This window comes from Macrosteles quadrilineatus, unplaced genomic scaffold (genome assembly GCF_028750875.1).
Source record: "Macrosteles quadrilineatus isolate MER2022 unplaced genomic scaffold, UCM_ALF_1.0 Scaffold_4__1_contigs__length_99947679, whole genome shotgun sequence".
Taxonomy (NCBI): domain Eukaryota; kingdom Metazoa; phylum Arthropoda; class Insecta; order Hemiptera; family Cicadellidae; genus Macrosteles; species Macrosteles quadrilineatus.
The window spans coordinates 89614641-89637761 of NW_026542597.1; the positions used below are offsets into that span (position 1 = coordinate 89614641).

General features: G+C 34.5%; 1 protein-coding gene across 1 annotated transcript; it reads right to left on the minus strand.

Annotated features, from left to right (window-relative positions):
- Positions 1-709: 709 nt before the first annotated feature.
- On the minus strand, positions 710-21470 carry LOC128992624 (delta(14)-sterol reductase LBR). The gene is made up of 11 exons (XM_054416294.1): positions 21398-21470; positions 18749-19196; positions 17729-17887; positions 11434-11546; positions 10591-10791; positions 9206-9368; positions 7816-8105; positions 5355-5599; positions 4474-4601; positions 2797-3088; positions 710-2133 (listed from the first exon to the last, which is right to left on the minus strand). Exons 2-10 carry the CDS (start codon positions 19191-19193, stop codon positions 2805-2807), a joined length of 2028 nt encoding a protein of 675 aa, XP_054272269.1. The 5' UTR covers positions 19194-19196; positions 21398-21470; the 3' UTR covers positions 710-2133; positions 2797-2804.
- Between the last annotated feature and the right edge of the window lie 1651 nt (positions 21471-23121).

Sequence of the window (23121 nt, forward strand, 5' to 3'; positions counted from 1 at the left end):
TATACGTAAAAAGTTATTCAAAGAATTGTTGTTTAATCAAAACTGTTTCATGCATGTACATTTTATGAAAAAGTAGCCTATTGTTATAAAGAAAATATATTCTAATGACATTTTGAGTGAATAGTTATGTAGCTTATTCTGCTTGTTTCTGATAGGAATTGAGGTTCAAATGGCTTACGATGAAATAAACAGACTAAATAGACTATAGGTTTCATGCTTCAGTTCATAAACAAGCTGAAGTTAGTCTTTTAATGTAACATCTCAACAATCCTATTACTTTATCTGTTTCTTTCTCAATATTTCAATTACGGTACTATGAATATACTGTAGTTTCCCTGGATAGGCTTCCATGGTCATTAAATGTAGCCTAGAATCGTCATGAAGACAGTCAAAAACTACAAAATTTGGCGTGTTGGTGTTTTGAAGTTTTTGACACAGTCGTCACCAAATGACCACGGTTCTATACTGTATATTTGTTTATAACGATGTTGTTGTTTTTAACGATCACCTGTTGATTCCCTTTGAATTACAAAATAATTCCGTTTTGAAAACCCCGGTGATGGGACTTGCGTTAAAACTGATGTTTCGGATGATTGGGCTTAGGATAATTGACACCCTACACACCACTGTAATTCTAGACTTTTGTGTTTTCCAAAATAAAACTAAATTTATAATCTAAAGAAAAAAAGACAGGCAAGAAACACAAAAATAAGATAAAAATCTGTTTTATTTGCTTAAAAACCACATCTGATAGAAAAATTACAATAAGAGAGCTAATTTTACTATCATCACTTAAAACTACTTAAAAGTATCTTTTTTGTACACTAGTTGGGGAATTTCTTTGGTAACAATGTCCATTCCAAGAACAAAGAATCAACAACAATGTTACATTCAATTTTTTTTTTTAAATCAGCAAATCACTTCAGATTAAAATTAACGTTGGTTTCAAATGTTTCGATAAAAATATCTACTCTGTTCTTGGAATACGTTGATACCTCAGTTTTCTTTGCCATTAACACTAGAAATGAAAAATGTCATTTTACCAAGTTGTTTCGACATCGTATTTCATTTTTTTGCGGCAGGTCCTAAATTCAAACACTAAAATAAGAACAAACAGAGTAACACATGTTTATAACCACTTTTACAGGTTGTTCACAAAAATCTCACACAGTTTGGGTACAAAAATATCTAATCTAAGTCTGGTCTGATTACAGTCTAATATTTAGACTGTACATGCGACTGTCTGAAAAAACACAGAAGACACACACAGTTGAATATTTACAGAATATAACAATAGGCTCAGGATAAAACACAATTCCCAGATGCTGGTGAGCTAGTAGTTTGATCTTTAGGGCTTCAACATTGTCTACGTATCTAAAACTGATGTAATTGAGCATCTGGATTTATTTACATTCACACTGAATTTGTTCAAGAAAATTTTACCTCACTCGATGTGAATTCAACAGAAATAAATTCATAGGGATCAACCCAAATATAAATAACTTAATCCTAAAAGTTCAACAAAAGTAAATCTACACTTTGAATACATATAAATCTATGTACAATAAATCTATATTTTTTAGAAAATATAAGAGTAACAGCAAAATAACTGACCATAATAAAATAAAAAAAATATTTTTAGCGAATTGAAAATTAGAATAACAAATAGTGGAAATACAAAGATACATTTTAGTTAGAAAAAGAATATTACAAAATAAACGGCATTGAATACCAACGTTACTAAAAAAATTAGGACTACATTTTATGTCTACAAAAATGACAAAAAATATCGTTAGTCAATTGTGAAATACAAACAAGTATTTTAGCCCTTAAACTAAAATACCAAGATCATTTTGCACAAATGCATCTATCACATTGGATTATACAATTGGTCTTGAGTCATTTTGGATTAAGCTTGGATTTACAGCTAACTATGCTAAGTGCTCAAACGTTGAAAATAAATTTGCTCAAAAATAGTATCTAGTCAACCAGTGAGAAGTGCTTAAATTAATAATACTTCAAATAAGTAAAATTCTTCGTTCAACTTTGTCAGTCAATAAGACAATACTAAGGACTTTAGTCATCTTATAGGAGATCAAGAACACTTGTGGCACACTCAGTTAGTCTACGTCCCTGAAACAAATGTCAGCAAACCGTTAGAACCATAACTAAGGAGTGAAGAGTTAGAAGAAGAAGGATAACTAAATAGGAAGTAGAAATAAGCGTAAGAAAATATACAAAATCATACAAAAGTACAAGTACAAGTTCAAAACAAGTAGATAATACAACTAAGCTCTAAAAGATTCTTGTTCTGTGTGTGATGAACATTGTTGCATAACCAAGCTTAATTATTGAAAATTTAGTAGAAAGACCCAGGTAAGTGAACTAGTACAACGTAACTTAAGTGAACAAACTTAAGTCAACTTCAAAGAACACTTACCAAAAAAATATTAAAATTAATCTAGGCACTGTTCAGTAAATTAAGAAAAACGTTATTATTTTTTTTTTGTTGCGGGCATAAAAATTGATTTCATGTACAAGCTCAAAATGAAGTAACATCTTGTTAACAGTGCATGCCACATATTATTTATGATGTATTACGAAGAAGTATTTTTGCACATTCATAGAACAACTTTGGCCAATAAAAATATCACAAACTACACAAAACAAGGACCGTTTATTAGTGAAGACTTTCTTGTATCAATTAATCTGGAAACAGATGAACAATTTTGTCTGAAAACCACAGTAAATTAACTAGTTCTTATCAAAAAACAAATTATTTTTACAAAATCTCACCTGTTTGCTCAAAATACACGGGGGACTAGTCGGTACTTGACGACTTGTGTGTAGCGGTCCCACGCCAGTCCGTAGATGGTCTTGCAGCGCGCCGACACACGGAATGTTCTGTGGACGAGCACCGCGGCGTGGAGCAGCGGGAACACGTACGGCAACCAATGAGAGAGTCCGACCACAGAAGCCACAGCCCAGACCATAGTCATGTCTCCAGCGTAGTTAGGGTGACGCAACAATCCCCACCATCCTCCAGCCAACAGACGCTTGCCTTGTACGGTGTTCACGGTGTCATACTCTGTTGACAAATATTACATTATCAAAATTGTATTAAAACAATAGTTTAGCTAGCTTACTTAGTACTTTAATACTTTTTGATGAAATGGCGACCATACAAAGTAGGTATTTTAAGCCAAGTATGAATGGAGATGAGTGTAGGATGAGTGGCGCGATCTTGTAGTCTTGTTAGTGACTAAGGCCGACATATTCCTTAGACACAGCTGTTAATTAATAACCCTAGCTAAGGGCAACTAAGGGACCTACAGTTTATAGTGGAATCCGAACCACACTTTTGCCTTGGTATATACGAATTGTTCTAATTTTCAGGATAGTACTGCGGATAGTCGTAGTACTCGTGCAGACGTTAATCCACACCAGGGAGTATCGCATTCACAGTGCATGCCTATAAATATCCACAATTCGTAACCACCTAATATCTGGATTACAGGACGACGCCACCCTACAGGACTGTCGGAGTTTAGAGGCTATAATAGATACCCTACAGTAAAAAGAAATTACATTTTTTCCTAATATAGGAATTTTTTAGAATCAGTTTAAGATTAAGTTCAAAACCAAATCATCACAAAACCCTGTGTATTCCGATGATAGAGAAATTGTGTAAATGATTTCTCCTACAGAACATACTTTTTTTTTTGTCCTAAGGACGCTAGGCACGAGCCTGGGATTGTTTTTCACATTACTTCAGGCTAGACCTAGGGGTTGCGGCATTATCACTTAGATAAAATCCATTGGTGACTTGGCGGGGATCGAACCCGGGACCTCAGGGACTGAAGTCCCGCGCTCTAACCACTACGCCAGCTCGCTCCCCCCTACAGAACATACTAATTGCATTACAACCGTTAACTATTTTGTCTTCTTGAAATATGCTTTTACATGTAAAAAATAAATAGCCTAATTCAAAGATATCTGGTAAAAGACAGACACTTGGAATTCTGGTTTTAAATCTCTTGAGCAGGAAGTGTAGTGAGAAGGATCAACTTTACGGAATTGTTTTAAGCTCCTGCACACTGATCTTTCTATGATAGAGAGACCGATGGGAAGAGCAGGACATTATTACACAAAAATCTAGGAATGAAAGGATTAGGAAAAGGGAATGAGATCCTGTGAATGACGATGGAGCTGGAATATCTCATCAGTAATCTACAATTAAGAAGTCTAAGTTAATACCGGTATTTAAAGAAATGGTTCATAAGAGAAGAGTCAGCAAGAACATCACATCTTTGGCAAATGTTGAGTATGAAAATAGACAAAAAGAATTAAATATAGTCTGTCAGCCGTGCTGCGGTTACCATAGGGCAGCACGCCAGCACGGCTGACAGTCTATATTTAATTCTTTTCGTTTATGGTATGAATAACAAAAGATGAAAGAAACACAAGACTCACTGGAAAACACAGGGTGGTTGGGTTGCTTGCGGAATTCAGCCTTCTGGGAGTTGCTGGCCCTGTACACAAAGTAGCCTACGAGGAATAGTATTCCACCGATGACGAGGCGGTAAGTAGGAGCTTCATATCTGAAACATTACATCACATCAGTCACGGCTCGCATATTATACTCTGTTCACAAAATTTAGGTGGTTTTAGGTTAAGAAATCCTCCTCTACTTGATCATACATTTAAAACAATAGATCAACAGCTTAGGATTGCCAAAACAACAGCTCCAACATAGTAAATAATAATTATGCAAAAGAAGGTGGGTGAATTTTTCCTCAAATCGCCTAAATTTTGTGAACCGACTATAGGCCTACAGTTTACTTTCAGATTCTATTTTTAAATTGCCTTCTATTAGGCAGGATTAAAGACTTGATATGTAGGCCTAACAGGTTTCTATAACCTTACATTTGGTTACAACTTAGGTTAAAAATCAAAACAGACTGTTAACGGATTGGATTAGATTTCCACCTCCTTCATGATTCATCAATCTATCAAAGTAAATTTGTTAAAAAAATGTCAAGCTAATATTGAACAAAAACACTCTAAGTGACTGTAGAGGAAACAAATTTGGCAATTACTGTTCTAGATATACTAACTTAGTGCAAATATGGAAAATTCATTAAATTGATAGTTAAATAATAGCCTAATTAATAATTAATTAAAATAAATCATGTTTGAACCAATTAAAAGTACAAAACATCTCAAATAAACAATTCTTTACTGTTTTTCTGTGTGACAATTTGTCTAGTATAACATGAACTAATTAGGATTATTACCAATAATAAAGTTAATCCAAACAAAACAAATTTCATAAACCAACTTTAGCGACATACCCGGTGTAAACGATGTATCTGGTGACCAGAGTGATCAAGAAGGGCCAGACAGCCGCGGCCATGATGTTCATGTAGCCGACACCTTCGTACTGCGCTTGGAATGTAGTCATGAACTTCTCCTCAAACCACAAAGTGTCCGCGACGTACACCGTGTGAGCAATCACCACAAACAGAAGTGTCGGAGAGTGTTTGCCGGCTGCGTGGGTCTCTATGTACTTGAGCAGGTAGAATGCATCCAACAGCAACTGGAACGAGACATTTACTGATAAATATACACTTTGATATTCTGATTGTAATTCCCCTCGGTTATATCAATTTAATAAAGGCATTATGTTGTTTGTAATGGACTAGGAAACTTGACAAACTTTCGATTGTTTTTGCCCTAAAAATACATCGTTTGCCTGTTATTCAACACAACAAAAATCTATGTTTAGTCAATTTGTAGTTGGAATGTAAACAAGTGCAAAGAATCTTTTCAGAGTAACCAACTATTGTTGACCAAGCCAAATGTCTGTATAATTTCATCTATATATATAATTCTGTAAGACCAAATTTTTACCAGAAAATTGTGGACGTCTGTTAAGTCGCAGAAAAGTGGGAGGGGTCTTAAATTAAAGGTCTTGGCCCCAGGGACTCGGGAAAAATAGCAGAATTCCCATAAAGTTGCCAGAAAACGCGATAAAACGTAAAATATCCACCATAAGAAATGCGTGGGGACTGAAAAACGTCTGCATCAGCTGTTACTTATTTATTTGCAATGTTTACATTTATTCCGAAAGTCAATGTTGGTAAATAATGTTTCGAAATTAATTGTGTTTAATTTTTTTATTTTCCGTTTTTATAATGACTAATGAGGGAAGTAACTAGACAGGGTAGGGGAAGACTTGCAAGACGTGGAAGAGTGTCCAGGATTTGAACAGACTTAAGAAATGCCAAAGAGAACGTCATGTAGGGCCTAACTGTGAAAGAAATCCAGAAGCTGTTTTACAACCTGTCTAGGAGAACCACAGAAGAACGCTGGAAAATGAGTTGAGTGTTGTTTCTCACAATCAATGTCCTCTTAAAGCACTTGCATGCATTGTGGTGCATCTCACTTCGCAGAGGAGGCCACAAATGGACATTTCAACGCATGTTGCCACAATGGACATGCCACAACCACAAGTAAATGACGAACTAAAATAACTGTTTTTATATGATTCGAAATTCATAAAAACATAAGGCAATACAACAGTAGCCTACAATGGCTTTTGCGTCGCTTTGCGTTACACAAAAAGAGATTCCAGGAAATGGGCCTTACTGTCTTAAAATTCAGGGACAAATTCATAGATATATTTCTGACTTACTACCGCGAAATGGGGAGTTGCCTTCATAATAATTAATAATAATTTTAATCTTTACATTTGGTTCTCAAAATGGAAACTGTAACAGAATTCGTAAGATTACAAAACAAATCCTCAATTTTAAACTAAAAAAGATGTGCAATGTTTGGCTGTATGATTTCAGCTCTGATTCGTCGTTTTCCGGGCTCAAGCCAAACCATGTGCACTTTTCCATTTTGTTAATATGTTGTGTTATTGATTTAATCATTATTTTACAATTGCATTTCATTGACACATCAGAAGCAACTAATATACGACTCCAACGGAAGGAAAACCAAGATATAAAACAATGTTAATTCTAAGTAACATAAAATTGATAATTTTAAAAACATATTTAGAGTATTTGTCTTTTTGTATAGGCTATGTTTTTTTTTTTTATTGTAGTCTAAATTAGGGGCTATGGCCCCTACAGGCCACTAGTATATTAATAATTTCCCATTTTTAAATGTATTTTTTTAACAAGTATAGGACTCCTAGTATTGAATGTATTCATGTATTGTTTTTGACTGTATATTCAAAACCTGCGCAAACATGAACATTTGCTGCTAGGAATGTTAAAATGAACATTTGTTAAGATAACACTGACACTAAAAATTTAGAGCTATTGGATTAGAGCGAATCAGTCCTAGGTATATGTTGGGATTAAACATCAATAAAAGTACAGTAGAACCTTGATAACTCTCATGGGGATTATAAAATAAGACTTGTTATCAAGGTTGACTTCTCATCGAGGTTTGTAAAAACATGTGATTAGGGGTAAAATATTTTAAAGGGGTTTTGAAAATGACACTTGTTATCAAGGGCGACTTGTTATCGAGGGTCTCAAGGTTCAATCAAGGTTCCACTACTATTTTTACTGGTGATCTAATTTAAATCTATCAAGGCTATATGTATAGGTCTCCATGAAATACAAATTGAATCTGAAAACAGCTCCCTACTAGATCTTTACGAAACTACAACAATAACTATATTAAGGAATTAGGCCACATTGAATACAATGTTTGATACCAAATTTGTTGATGTTGAATACCTTGTAAACATTGAAAATACATAAATAAATTATTTCAGACACAAAAACTTACAATCCCGACAAACTCCATCCTGGTAATCATCGCCTTAAAGTTGATTGGTCCGAGAGTAGGTTGAATCTCACGACCAACAAAGAAATCGTAGATCTTGTTGCCGTCAGCATGAATGTTGCGACCAGTCAAAGCACGTCCACCTTTGACGAACAACGCCAGTGACAGCACGAGCGCAAAGATCTCGGCAGATGTCAACAATGCCACGCTCTTTCCTAGCACGGATGTCACGTTGATCCCGTAGTAGTACAGGCCGGCCAGCGCTGAGAGAGTCAACACAGCGTTGTAGAAACCTGAAAAACAAAATTATTTGTAAGATTCGGAGAAGGAAAGCAAGATTAAATGATTTGAAAGTACAGAAGACTCCCAATTACCCACTATGGGATTTAACTAGCTGCAGTTCACAACCACAAAAAAAAATCAAAATATACTAGCCAATGAAAGTTACATGTATATTAGCCTATAATAGAGACGGACTTAAGATGTTAGGTTTGAGGAGGCCCATCATCTCACGGGCAGAACATAGAGTTGTCATTGTTTACCTCACCAACTACTTACAACTCAATTTTGATTACACCCAATTAATTGATAATTTACATTTTTTGTACATTTTAGTTGTTGTTATTAGCCTACTAGGCCTATGCATAGGCTCTCTATTGTTTTTATTTATTTATTTGAAACAAATTAACCACACATTTTTACATATCATTTTACACCATGCTGCAAAAGCCTGACATGGCTTGTCTGCAGCTCATTAAACTAAAGGGAAATCAAGTCCAAACTCTTATCACTTCCATCAGTCAGGGTGTGTGTCCTCCTTATCTCTCTAGCCTGTTATCACAAACATCTTGAAGTCCCAAAAAGATCTGCAGCCAAAATGCTATGCTACTTTGAAAACTCTTTACAATAAAACTAAAACCTAAATATGATAAAAAATAAAAAAAAAATTGGAATTCTTGACAAACACAATAATTTAAAAAGCTGAAAACACTTTTTTGTGTATTTATGCAGTTTGTGAATAGATGTGTGAAACAAAGTTGTATGGACACTATATTTGTTGCCATTTCAAAAGGGTTTATTATTACGGTACCTAATTATGTATTAAAGCTTACTATACAATTAAAGTCATTGTTAGTTATTGCCTGGGGATTTTAGGTTAGAGTTGCACTATCCACGATCACTTATCGTGGATAATCAGGAGTATACCTTAACTATAAAAGGGTTTAAATCGCTATAAAAGGTATCCAAAGAGCCAAAAATAGCACCTGCCTTTCTTTTACATCAAGTAATCTAAACTTCCACCAATACGGACAAACTTGGCCCCCATGAGTACAGATTTTTAAAGTGTTCTTTATTGTATTTGACCTGTATTGATAAAAAAAGAATATAGTACCTGAAAGCCTGACTTGAATGTTGCCGTAGGACGCTTGACGGCCCAGAGGCAAAGCGTTCAGTATAACTTGCAACAACGCAAAGGCGGTGTAGTACCCAGCTGTGTGTAGGTCCAGGTAGATACGCCAGTTGACAGACGGGTAGGTTACACCTACACACTTGTTCTGAAACAAGTCAAAAAGTTAGTTAAACGAACCAAATGAGAGCTCGACCTAGCAGTACTGGTGTTAAAGAAGAATTGTGTTATTAACATCACTCCAGACAGCACTTGGGGGAGTAGATTTATGGATGACAAGAATGGAAGAGTATTTATCACAAAGAGAATGGAGTGTTGCTAAATTTATAGATTTTTAAATCCATAAATTCAATTTGAATTGTTGGAAAAAGAATCAGTTCCAGTAAGACAAAACTTGTTTATGTTAATGAGTTAAATATTTCAAAATAACACCAAACAAATGCTTTAATTTTTGAAAATAAAATGTGTCTAAAAATAATAACGAGAAAAAAGATAATTATTTAAATCTTGATAACTCTATATCCAAATGATCCAACTTCCTGATATGTTCTTCTTATTACAACACACTGGAAGTTTAAATGTGACTCAATGACTGTATTGTTTGCTGGACATTGGCAAACTGCCTAACTTTATAAATATATCTCACCGACAGCTGGACAGGTGCTAGGTTAGATAAATATCAAGGTGAAAGACCAAGCGGCTCGTGTCTACAACAGTAACAGAACCACAAACTTTCTACTAATAGAATTGACAATATATACAAAAAACCTATTATTAAAGGGTGGTGAGATTAAAATATTAGTTTGAAAATCCTGAAAGGAGAATAGATAGCACACACTATGAACGATAAAAGAAAATGTTTACAATCAAGCAGCCGTTATCTAACTGGAAGTTTGATACAATGTTTGGTATAATATTCTAACAGATTCAATATTTTGAAATCTTTTTTCTAAAATCGACAAGAAACACAAAAGTTAACATTTTACACAAAGATCATGTTACCATCACGGACAAAAACCTTTTCTTTCTTCAATAAAAGAATTTCTTTTCCATCAAGGAAGGCTTAAGTGTAGAGGAAAAAATATGACCCAACCAGAACCAGCACACATTGGCAAAACTGCCAAAGAAACTTGGTGGCCACCAATAGACCTGAAGACATTTGTATCAAGCCAGTGCAGGACTATTTCCATTGAAGTGACCCTGCTATCCCCCACCCTTAGCCTTAAAACCGACTCTTATGCATGACCTTTAAATATGCAAACTACCAAACAAATCGATTGATACTGTCAGCTGTCCATCAACCAACCTAAATCTGTTCAACTTAAAATGTTGCGTTTACTTAAGATTACTAAAGCGACCACACATCTTACCTTTGTACAGAACATGAGCAATGCGAGAGCGGCTACGGGCAATGCAATTATCGCTGCCAGAGCTCCAGGCCAACTCCCAAACTCTCTCACACTCTTGGCTCCGTACTTGCGGTCGTATTGAGGTGGCAACGGCGTGTTGTTAGCCTTCAGTATCTTACTTGTCTCTGCGTCCATAGCACTCTTCAACTTTTCCAGCTCATCCTAAACAAAATTCAATTTTTGTTTTGAGGTTAAACAAAGTAACTCAACAGGAAACTTAAAAATAAATTAAATTAGGCTAAATTAAAAATTTTTTGTAAGTAAATTAGGTAGCCTATAAAACAAAGTTAAACAAACAAAGTTAAAGTGAACTCAAAATAATTATAATTTATTAGGCCTATCAGTTTTAGGGAAAATAAACATTTTATTACAGTAACACCTTAGAAAATCAATCTACTTAAACCTTGTTCATGTCACTAGGTATTTAAAGAAAATTTCTTACAAATTTATTTATATTTCAAACAGAATCTAGAAAAAAAAGTTTTGTAATGATAATTGGTAGCTTAGTGGTAATATTGCGATGAACTTTGAAAACAAATAAATGGTAAACTAGTGGGAAGAAGCTGCCATAATGGCTAACACTTTAAACATAGAGAAAAGCAGTCAGTGGCACTAGTCTTTTTAAGAGAGACATGAACCGCTGAAATTTAGACAATTCCATGTTTTTTTTAATGTCTTATGATAATGACATTTGGCTAAGGGTTAACAAAGTAGAAAGAAGTGAGATCTTAGTAATAACTAGAGGACTTATTTTTATCTTGGCAATAGAGCGACAGTTGACCAAGATAGTGTAGATCTACTTACATCTCGCTTGGTGCGTGTGGATCTCCTGAGATACGTAGTCTCTTCGGAGTACACTCTGGTCACTGACGATGACGCTTTAGGCACACTAACGGATCTGTCTCGGGACCCACTCTCTGCAACAAAACCCACTGATGACAAAAACACTAGAATAAGGCAATGAATGATTCCACAAACATTTCAAAAGACATAACCTAGATGAGATAACTGATTCATATCCTAGGATAGACACCTGAACTTGTGATATCATAGAGTCTAGTTACCTAGGCTGCTATTAATGGGTTATGTTATGTTTTAAGTTAATTGGTTTGAAAGATATAGGTTCTAGCCCAGATCCATTTTACCACTGACTATATAACACTACTAGATTGAAGACTATGCGGGAGGACGCGTGAACAGGAAATTTCTACAATGTACTGTGTTGTGCACGGTGGATGCACGTAGTACTGACCCCTCTACTTAGATCGCAGCACCGTCACCACGAAGTTCATGGAACCGTCGCCTGGCGCGCTGCAGTTGCTGCCAACTGGACTGGACTGAGCTTAGCGGCAGACTAGACTAGACTAAACTATTGGACTAGACTCGGCGATGCGGAGTGAACGATTGCCCGCGCTCGCGATGTACTCGGCGGCGGCGGCGCAGCTGTGTGAATGCGATGTAGGTCATTGCTCCTGATGTAGTAGGCTACTGCTGCGCGCGCGATACCGCGTTTTGTTTACTCATTTGCACGTACCGTCCGTATGCTTGGTACGGTACGAGTTTATTCAGGAGGGTATAGCAAATCTTTGAGAACTTATTTTTAATTTCTCCCCATATTAGTTAGTACATAGATAAAGTATTGTTTACCCCAAAACTTTCGAGTATGAGTTTTGAGTGGATATATCCACTGAATTGATGTCTGAAATCACCGAACGATTTTGAAAAAAATAGTTCTGTAGTATGTTGTAACCCTTTAAATTCAGAACAAAATAGTATAACTCCAATTTCTGTAAAAATTACGGTTAAAATTCCATTATAAATTATGGTATTTCAACAAAATATCCCTTAATATAAGAAAAAATCTTAATTTCTAAAGAAAACCCCTGTTTTGATTGAATTAAGTACTCGTATGTGATAATCCTTTTTATTCTTAAAACATCTAGTGCAGCCCCATATTCCGGTAAAAATTACGGTTCAAAAGTTCTTGAAACTTGTGTTATTTTCCCATAAAACTATGACAAAACCGAGAAATGGATTTAAAAAAAATTAATTCTGATTGAAATTCTTCTGGGATGGTCCTTATAATAAAGCAAATTGTGCAAAATGTATTCATTATAAAAATTGTCATCGTAAAAATCTTAAAATTTAACAACGCTTAGTGAAGGTTAGTAATTTTTTTACTCCAAACAAATAATCGAAAGATAAATTGAATTAACAGAAAAATGATTTCTTATTTGCTTATGTACAATACAAAGAAAACTTGTTGAGTCGAAACTGTTGTTTGGATCTCCCAGACTGTAAAAACACCCCCGCTGCATTGTCAATGCCCAAAGGGACGTGACCGCGAGGATATCTCGGCTTTTGTAAGCTGGGGTACGGTGAAAGTTTACGATCCCTCGTTTATGGCCCTATGATTTAGCAAATGAAGACCCCACATCGGCAGCTACAGACAACCCAATGTATAAAAATATAAAACACCCTGGTCAAACATTTGGATCTGCTGTATACAAATAAATGCTTGTTAAATGCGTTAAAAGAAAATATACTCCTGCATATGCTGGGGTTCTCGTTATCTGGTTTGAAAAATAATGTGACAAATCTGCATTGCAAAATAATTCAGGCATTTTGCATTACACTTTTTACAAATTGATGTGATACTTAAATAGAAATAGTGGTAAATGAAATTAAATAAATTGTGTAAAAATAATATTTATTACGTATAACCATGAATATAATTAGTGTAAATAGTAATGAAAAAGTATAAATAATAGCATGCACAAAGAACAAAGCACATATCTACAGTAACTAAAAGCAAAAAATAGTGAATCAACGATTGAATAATTTAAATCGAGAATATAGTTTATATTGTAGACATTTTTTTATATTTTAGGCACTGAGGAGGTTAGTTGAATAGGCTTATAATTTTTAAATAATTATATTAATAATACTATGCATTTGTGTTTATTTAATGAAATTAAATGTGTTACCTAAAGTAAAATATGTGAATATTTTTTTAAATTAAGCCCATAAAGTTTAATACGTATACTGTAACACCTCTGAAAGATAACTGAGGCTTATAAAAAACAAAAAAAAAAACAAATACAGGTCTTGCCGCGATAAGAAAACGTAAAGTACAAATTATTAGATGTGTTTAGATGTGTGCTACTAAAACTTTAAAAGTAAACACATTTTACTTAATTGCGTAGTTTTTCAAAGTGCATTCATTGGGATATAGTACGATATAAGTTGTATTTGAATATAATATTACAAGAAGTAACATTATCAACACAAGTATTGTTAATTGGCCACATAACATATATATATAAATATATGTATATAGTACTGTTTTAACCCATTAAGTCACGAATAATACAAATGTAACAACTATAATACTAAACCTTATCTAACGGGCCAGCTTTGAAATAAGAATTTGGTTAAGAACTGAAATAATTTTAACTTAACCTCCAAACAATATTGAAACTTTAGCAATAATGTACTTTACCAATGAAATAAATAGATTTATGCTTAAGCGTTTATACTCAAAATTGTTGAAATAGTAATAATTAAAATAGTTAAACCTATTAATGAAAAAGTAATAACATTCAAAACAATCAGGAGCAACCATTAAAATACTTTTTGCAAAACAATTTAAGAAAAAAACGTTTTAACGTGGCAACAACGTTTGTCTTTTTTTGTAAATACAAACGAAACGACCAAGTAACTTTACACCTTAATGGGTTAGTAATGGTAAGTTTTACTTTTAAATAGTTTTAAACCATAAATAAGTGCCGTATATTTTACTTTGTTAACCTACTAAATAACATCGAACTATGCTCGGTCCCCTACTGTTCAGTCTAATTACAGTATTGTCACAAATTGCAGTACTGTACCTTAATATAAATGAAAAGAACTGAACAACCTCTTAACTGAACAACAAAGTAATGCTCGGTCCCTTAACGTTAAGCCTAATCGCCGTCACAAATGGCACTACTAAACAAATTAAAATTGCTTAAAAATGCTAATAATTATCTTATTACTAAAATATAATATGATATATTGCTGTATTGGATTTAAGAGTAAAATGAAAACGTTATGTAGTGATAATCTTGTCTGTCTAGAGGTATCAAAACATGACATAGATGAACTATTGAGTTGAATTGTTCATTGTTCAGTATGATGACTGTTAATTGTCAAACTTATTTCGGTAATATTATTGACTATATAACACTACATTTTATATATGTAGTGTTATATAGTCAATGGTAATATGTTTTATTTTCTATTTTTTACAATATTCAGGTTTTACATTTAATTCGGTAATTTACAATATTCATTCAGCTAGGACCACTTGTCATTCAGCTAGGGCTTTTAGCAGGGTAATAAAAGTTTCTCTTCTGTGAACGCTTCCCTCGCCAGTCCTTGGAAATTTGTAATCCCAATCTTGGGTGAGCGAGGTTTCTTTTTCAAAGCGTAAAAGATTAGCATGCAAGAATGATGCAAGTGTTTTATATTTTATTGTTATACGAACAATGGTTTAAAAAATAAAGAATTGTAAACGTTGTTCCGCTGTATGTACACAGTGGAGAAGTATACATGCGAAATGTCAATTCTATCTCTGAAATCACCAAACAAAGGATATTGTTTAGGTAATGAACTTCAATTATGTATGAAACACACTTGTGATATAATAAATCACCATGTTGGGGGTGAAGGTCGTTTCGGATTTTTAATAGTTTGTAATATATTCCCGCTGTTAAAAATTTCAAATAACCATTTTGGTTATTTTTTCCCATTGATTTGTGAACATTTATAAACATCTAGTATTATAAAAGGCTGTGTATTTTGAAGGCTATTTCAATTATACGTTAAGCAGTGTAAATTTCATATCACAATATCAAAATCGTCCAAAACACAGAGACTTTGTACAGTTCCCTACTGGTTTCGTAAACAAATATTCACAAGACTATTGTTACACCATTATTATTATTATTTGAACTTCATCAATGTTTCTTGTGTTTTGGGATACTCAACGTTTCTGGAGTTGGATCAACTCCTACCGTTTAAAGTAATAATAATTAACAATTAGTTTGCAGTAATATTTCTTAAAGTCCAAATAATAATAGTAACATGTTTTAGAACCAAATTAATTATGATATTTTCCCCACTACACAGTTTTATTAGACTTTCCACGTACGAAATTTGTCCAAGTACCGGTAAGGATAGTTAATAAACCTAAAACGTTCATAGGTCTTCATATTGACTACATCGGTTTAACATTTTTAGCGGTTGCAAAAAATGGATGTGATATAGTGGAGACAGACTGACTCTCACCACCACGTTTTATAATACTGTAGTATAGATACATATTTTTTAATGAGAAAGGATGGAGTTCTGGTCTCTGGGGACATCGAAACGAAAAAGTAAATCGATCACAGGCTGAGCCCCTATGGCGATAGTTTATTATAAATATAAAATTGGCTGATAACGGAACTAAAGGACATGTAACAGTTATATCACACTTCTAAATTAAAACTGAGGCTTACCATAAGCCTATCAAATATTTAACCCATATTTAACAGCAGCAATGTCTCATATTACTGACACATCAACTGGTGCCTGTTTCCCTATAGCAGACAGATGTTGTAAATCATAGTGTAGTCAATGGGGTTGTCGGGTATTGTGTGAAGGCAATGCCCTTATACCCGAACTGAACGAACGCTCTGCCACCCCCCATGTTCTGTCATTTCACTTTCTCTTTTCTCTGAGCACATTTTGCAGTTTTTATTTGCTTTGGGCGTTTTGTGTGGTCGTTATTTCAAGCTCGTTCACTAGTTTTAAAGTGTTAGGTGGATGTATTCTACTATACTTAATAGATTAAAATTTAATTGTGATATGTGGATAAATCGATTTATTTATTTATTGATAAAATATCACACTTTCTTAATTCCAATTAAATATTTGATTATAAATTCTTACAACAATAGATTTACAACATGACGGGTTTGATTACGCAAATTTGTATTTAAGTTATTCTCATCGGCGTTTTAAATTTGATTAGATAGGAAATTGACACATATCTACAGGACATCTTTTTTATCAATCAAATTCACTAACCACTAAAATATCACGATAAATATTAGGATACGAGTCCCTGTCTAATATCTCAGATTCTTAGCGAAGCAGTTAAATTAATGATCAGTCGCGTCGCGCTTCACTTCTAACAACACGAATTCGAGGCGAGCGGGGAGCGGATGTGCAGTTCCGGCAAGTCACGTGGGTGGGCGCGGGTAGCATGGCTCAGCTGTCGGCTGTCTGTACATTGCGTCGTCGTAACAGCAGACAGCACTATGTTTTCATTGCCCGCCACATCGTGGCAGCACCTACTGGTCAGTGACGTCAGCGCTATGATCGCCCCTTCCCGCCAGAGTGTGCTGATTGCTTGTTCACAACCAAATGCATGGGGCTTTCAATCTAGTAGTGTTATATAGTCAATGATTTTACACATACTGTAACTTCAAGCTAGGCCTACAGAGTTGCGGCAATATCAGTTAGCTTAGATAAAATCCTTTCTTGATGGGTTGGATTTTGACTGAAGTCCCGTGACCTACCACTAGGCCAGCTCCCAAACTAATTGCCCTTAAAATTAAAACGAACCCTATTCGCTGCAGACAAAAACCCAATTGCTACAAATCTGTAGACAAAAATGCGGCATTGTTTTATCTTAAGGCCGGCTCAACCTAATTCCTAAAAAATTCAATTTGACACGACAATCAACTGCTAGCGAATTATATATCAGAAGTGCTTCCAAAAGGTTTTACCAAGAATACTACTAAAACGGCTACTTTCCAACAGAAAAAATTAACTAAACACAATCTTTTATGCATACACTAACTTACAGTACGGTACGGTACCTTTAACAAAAAAAGACGTTTAAATGATATGGGAAGATGTAAACACATGCTTACAAAACAAAGTAAAATGCAAAATACTAAAAATATGAAATCCTCAACCGTTAATATCTCCAGTTTAAATGGTGCACTAAAATATTTGCCAATAAGAACAAATCTACAAGCTTACCTACATCTTTACATCTACTTACTTAAGCTTAAAATACGAGCATCATAGAAGTTGCCATCTTCCCATTTCACTTGTCTCACATCGCCAACACTCAAGTTACCCGAGAATTTGATATTGTCGGAAGATGTTACATAGTTTATTTTGTCATCAACAAAACACACTTCTACTTCTTCAATGAACCCTAAAATAATTTAAATTTTCATTATGCTTTTCCCTGTAGTTTTTTTATTACGTTATTATAATGACTTGGCGTTATCATATAGGACTATCTATGTACACAGTTCCTTGTTTTCAATTTGTTAAGCTTTATTGCTTGTTGAGAGTTTTTAAATAGGCCTAAGTTATTAAACTATTGATGGACTTATTGTAAGGAACAAGTTATTTTGTTGTGCTTTTCAAAGAATTAGCAATGTAACTTGATTAATTATTAATAATCGTAGTTGTAGGTCTATAACATAATCAATATTATTTAAAACACAGTGTACCGGTACTTGTTTTGATTGTTTTTTATTTATATTTGGCTTATTTTTCATTTTGATTCATATTGGTGCAAGAAGGCCTAAACCCGAATAAAGAAATAAGTTAGTCCTGTGAACGGCTAAGCTATCACAAGTTCTGAGACAAATTAGCTTATGGTAGGCCAAGTATAATTTCATTTAACCATTTTGGTATATCTTAGTCTATAGATAATTTAATGGTTTAAAAAAGATTTAATATTAAAAGAATAGGGAACCGAATACAAAAAACAAATAGTCTACCTTTAACACTTTAACTTAGCTCCTTAACGTTTCTGTGACATTTTCTCAAAAGTTTTAGTTTAGAAGTTAGCCTAGGTTATATAAGTTAATTAAAGTAACTTTTGAGAAAATGTTCTATTCTATTAAATCAAAAATTTCCCTTGGCTTACCAACATTTACCATCCTCTGACTACAATTTCAAGTCATTATATTTCTGTAGGTCTAGTTTAAGTGTATTAGGACCTACCCATAAATTAGGTAGGTACCGTTTAACAAAGGCCTACTGTAACTTGAATTACCTGTACCTTCATTCTCGGCCAGTTCTATGGGAGAAATCTTTCTCGGGCTTGCAGACGTACGTTCCAATCGTATGAATGGTGACGAGCGGATATCATCTACTTTTTTCTGGACCGAGTTATTTTCTGGAGTTTTTCTGCCTGGAGAGGTTTTTCGTCCTGGAGACGCTTTACGACCCGGTGAGGCTCTACGCTTGACAGGTGCTGGAGACTTAGGACGTTTCACTGGTCCTGGAGATTTGGGACGTCTTACAGGTCCGGGGGACTTTGAACGGCTAACAGGCCCGGGAGACTTTGGACGCCTTCCAGGTGAACTAGAAGTTTTTTTGGGCCTTCCGGGGGATTTTGATTTCGGCCTTCCAGGCGATTTGGATTGGGCACGGCCACCCTTTTTTTGTCTTCCAGGAGATTTTGAAGACGCTCTTGCTTTCCTACCTTCACTTTTCTTTTCCATGACCTGCAGAGTGAAAAAAAGTAAATTAGCTATGTTAACTTAGTTTCACTAAATTTAAGTTGCACGTATGCACTTACAGCAAATGCAGGAATCACATTGTGTCAATCGCATGTTTAATTAGGCCAACTGAGGAGGTAACTTAGACCTTTAACTGACATCTGAGGATGCTTGATAAATCCAGCTTAAGTGACAAGAAGATTGATGAGATTTGAGAAAGCATTGTAAATTACACATCATGCTATTAAGTTATAAGTTAGGCTAGACGTAACTTAGGCCTACATGGCATTTTTGTTTTTTAATAGAAATTTTTTTTTTTTACTTTTACGAAGTTACTGAAACGATTAAGTCATTAGAATGATGAGCTAACATGAATAACAAAAGACACCCGCTAACCCTCTGTCGGTCGCACCTAACTTAACCCTCCGAGTGTCCATAGTTTAGGCCTTAATGTCCGCCTATTTTTGGCGCATTTGCAAGGTTTTATTAAAACCGATCTGAGAAGCTTAAAACAATGTTAATTCTACTGTTCTATATACCATTTTGTTTGGAAAATCATGGGCTTCAATATTATACCTACATAAAACATAAGGAACATTTGTTTGAAAAAATTTTTTAGGTACCAAAAAAAATATTTTGGAAAAAAAAAATAATAAGTTTGCGCTCAATGAAATTGTATAAATTATAGGCCTATAAATATTTGAAAATAGCCACTTTGTTCTAAATTTTATGAGGATTACAAATATATAATAATATAAGGAAGTAGATTTGCAAATAAATAAGTTATGGGCAAAAAACAGATTTCAGTACATAGCGTTTAGCTAAGAATGCATAGCCTAACCATAGCTAGGAATCTGGCTGATAATTTACATCAATATCACTACCTACTTCTTCAGGATCATCAACCAGCCCTTCAAAATCACTGAAATCTTCTTATAATGCACCACGTATATCACTACCTACTTTTGATTTTTAACACTAAAACAATGATAAACGTAATAAAACACATCAGTCATCGGTCCGAGGGTAACCTAGCTATTTACAAATACGCACGTCAGCTGTCTGCTACAATTACGATCGGCTCGGAGAACATACAGCGCTGAGACAGACCTCTGGAGAAAGCTTAGAATATAACGAAAAGAACAATACCTAACTCGATCCAGTTCAATCCGATTCAGTCAGTCATAGAGCCTTCGCCGTAAACGATGTTCGTGCGTCGAAATATCAAAGCGTGACACTACACAAAGTGTGTCGTGAGTCGATTTTTTGACGAGTGACGCTCGGAGGGTTAAGTAACTTAAGTTAAAACTGTTTTTACCCAGCAAAGAAAATGTTGAGTTCAATGAAATCTATTAAGTTATAACTTAAGTCGAAGAAAATAAAAATAAGGGGGAACATATATTTCTAAAGTAGGCTACTCAAAAACATTTTAAGGAACAATGTATAACTTATCTGGAGAGAGATAAGTGCGGCCAATTGTGTAAAAAAATAGGTGCGACTGAGGGAGGGTTCTAGCTTAGAATGATAAGTGACTAACTTAGACTTATGACGTAAATTGAACAACCATTGTTGTAAATATATGTCAACTAACAATGTTGAATAGGGCCTAGGCCTACCTTTTATAGTTACTTTTATAGTTAACTTATGGCCTTAACCTCTTTAGGCCTTACAACTTAATAAATAACTTACTAGGCCTTCAGCAGAACTGCTTATGTTAATGTGATTTTAGTGTGCTACACTATTGTTATGATTTACAAGTTGTAAGTTAAACTGAGCAGACGAACTAAATAGTTTAAATGCCTCGAGCATCTATCCAGCTTAGGTTACTCTGAGGAGGCTAGGTCAAACAAAATGGAGGGAAATTTTGATGACTGAAATATGTAAATAACTTACTAACCCAAGCTTAAGACGTCAATAGTGTAATAAGATCCTGAGTTGGAGCTACGTATCTACATTAATAATAAGTATTTGATGGGTTTATAATTATTGCAACTCGTAAGCTATACATTTACTGATCAATTAGTGTAAAAATTAACGGTTCTCTGCATGGCAAAAACTGACGAGAGATTCAAACTACAACAACGCTTCTTAGTAATTATTAAAACAACTAAGCCTTACGAATTTGGCAGGTTTGAAAATCTAATTGGAAAACCATGTTTTAGATAGTGAAATATTGCTTAGTGAGACAGTTAATAATAAAAACTTACCAAAATATGATTAAATAACCACCAAACAAGTAAACGACCACACGAAGTGACGCCCCTGACGCCAAGGAATTTTTAGAGAACTTGCCTCATTGGTTGAGGTTTGTTAGTCAAAATCACACACTAGTTAGCTATTATTTAACAGCTATTCATTTGGGAAATTGAGAAAAGAGAGCTTGACACAATAAAAATCATTAAAAAACTAGATTTATTGATTTTAAACTTTTTTCTTAGAGAAATTATTGAAGTAATCTGGAAAGTGGTTATGTGAAAGATGCTACGCTGACTAACCTAGTTACAAAACCGTACGAATAGTTTGAACAACGTTTCTGTGGCGTTCCCGGCAAATGGGCAATGACCTCCAAACCAGATTGACAAAAACTCTACAATTTTATCCCAAATCCTAATGGAGGGATTTTAGTTTGAACTGAACAGGTACCAAATCCAATACAAGAAATATTTTAACTTATAAAATAATACCATTTGAATAGAAATCATATAAAACATTATGGGGAATTTATAATTATTTTGGTAATTATTGTCTTTGGATTTTATTAACAGCCTGATCTGATTGGATAATTTTGTCCATTTGGAATTTGGGAAACAAAGAAAATTAACGTTGGGAAGAGCTATTATTGACTTTGGATGATACAAGCATAGACTAAACTAGTATTTTTAATCTAAGGTGTAAGGGACTTCACCTGCTAATGTATGATCTTAAGAATTTAACTGCTCCAAAGAATTGTTGACTTTGAATAATGAAAGTATGTTAAATCTGTGCGAGTATACTAAGTTAGAGGTGGTCGTGATACTATTTTAGAAATTATAAACATTGACTTTAGATACTGATATTGAGCTTATCCCATCGAAAAAAATTGAAAAATATTCTCTTTGAAATGCTTTGCTTCCGTCCTTGCCCCCACCTACCGATCCTCTTCAACACTCTACTAGCTGATGGCATATTTCCTTCCAACCTAAAGAAAGGGGTTTGTCATGCCCATATTCAAATCTGGAGATAAACGAGACGTGAAAACTACAGGCATATAGTCATTCAGCCCGCACTAGCTAAGGTGTTTGAAAATATCGTTCTTGACCACCTGTACTTTCACCTGAGGAAATTCATTAGAGACAAATAACATGGCTTTCTTCACGGACGTTCAACAATATCAAATCTCCTACTCTTCCAGACGTACATAAACACTGCATTCACCAAATCTGATCGGTCGATTGTATCTACCTTGCCTTGGACTTTGCTAAAGCTTTTGACAAAGTACATAATCACCTTTTAATTTCCAAACTAGCTGGATATGGAGTATGGGCAACTACTAAACTGGCTTGAGAGTTACCTGTGCAATATACAACATGTAGTTAAATTTCATGTATCTCTCTCTCCTCATTTTTCAGTATATCAGGTATCCCCCAAGGTTCACATTTGGACCCTCTACTCTTTAATGTATTAATTAATTATATTTGCCGCCTCAATATCAACGAAGTTCCTCATGTTTGCAGATGACATCAAGGTGTTCCAAGAATCAGATCCATGGATGACTATGTTGACCTCAATAACTACATTATTGATGGCATTGTTAATACTGGTGTAAAAATAATGCAATGTCTCTTAATATTTCCAAAAGTGTCAAGTCATGTCATTTTGTCGTAGGACCACACAAACCATAGTTTTGACTACTATGAAGACTCAAAACTATCGAAGGTGAATAAAGGTAAAG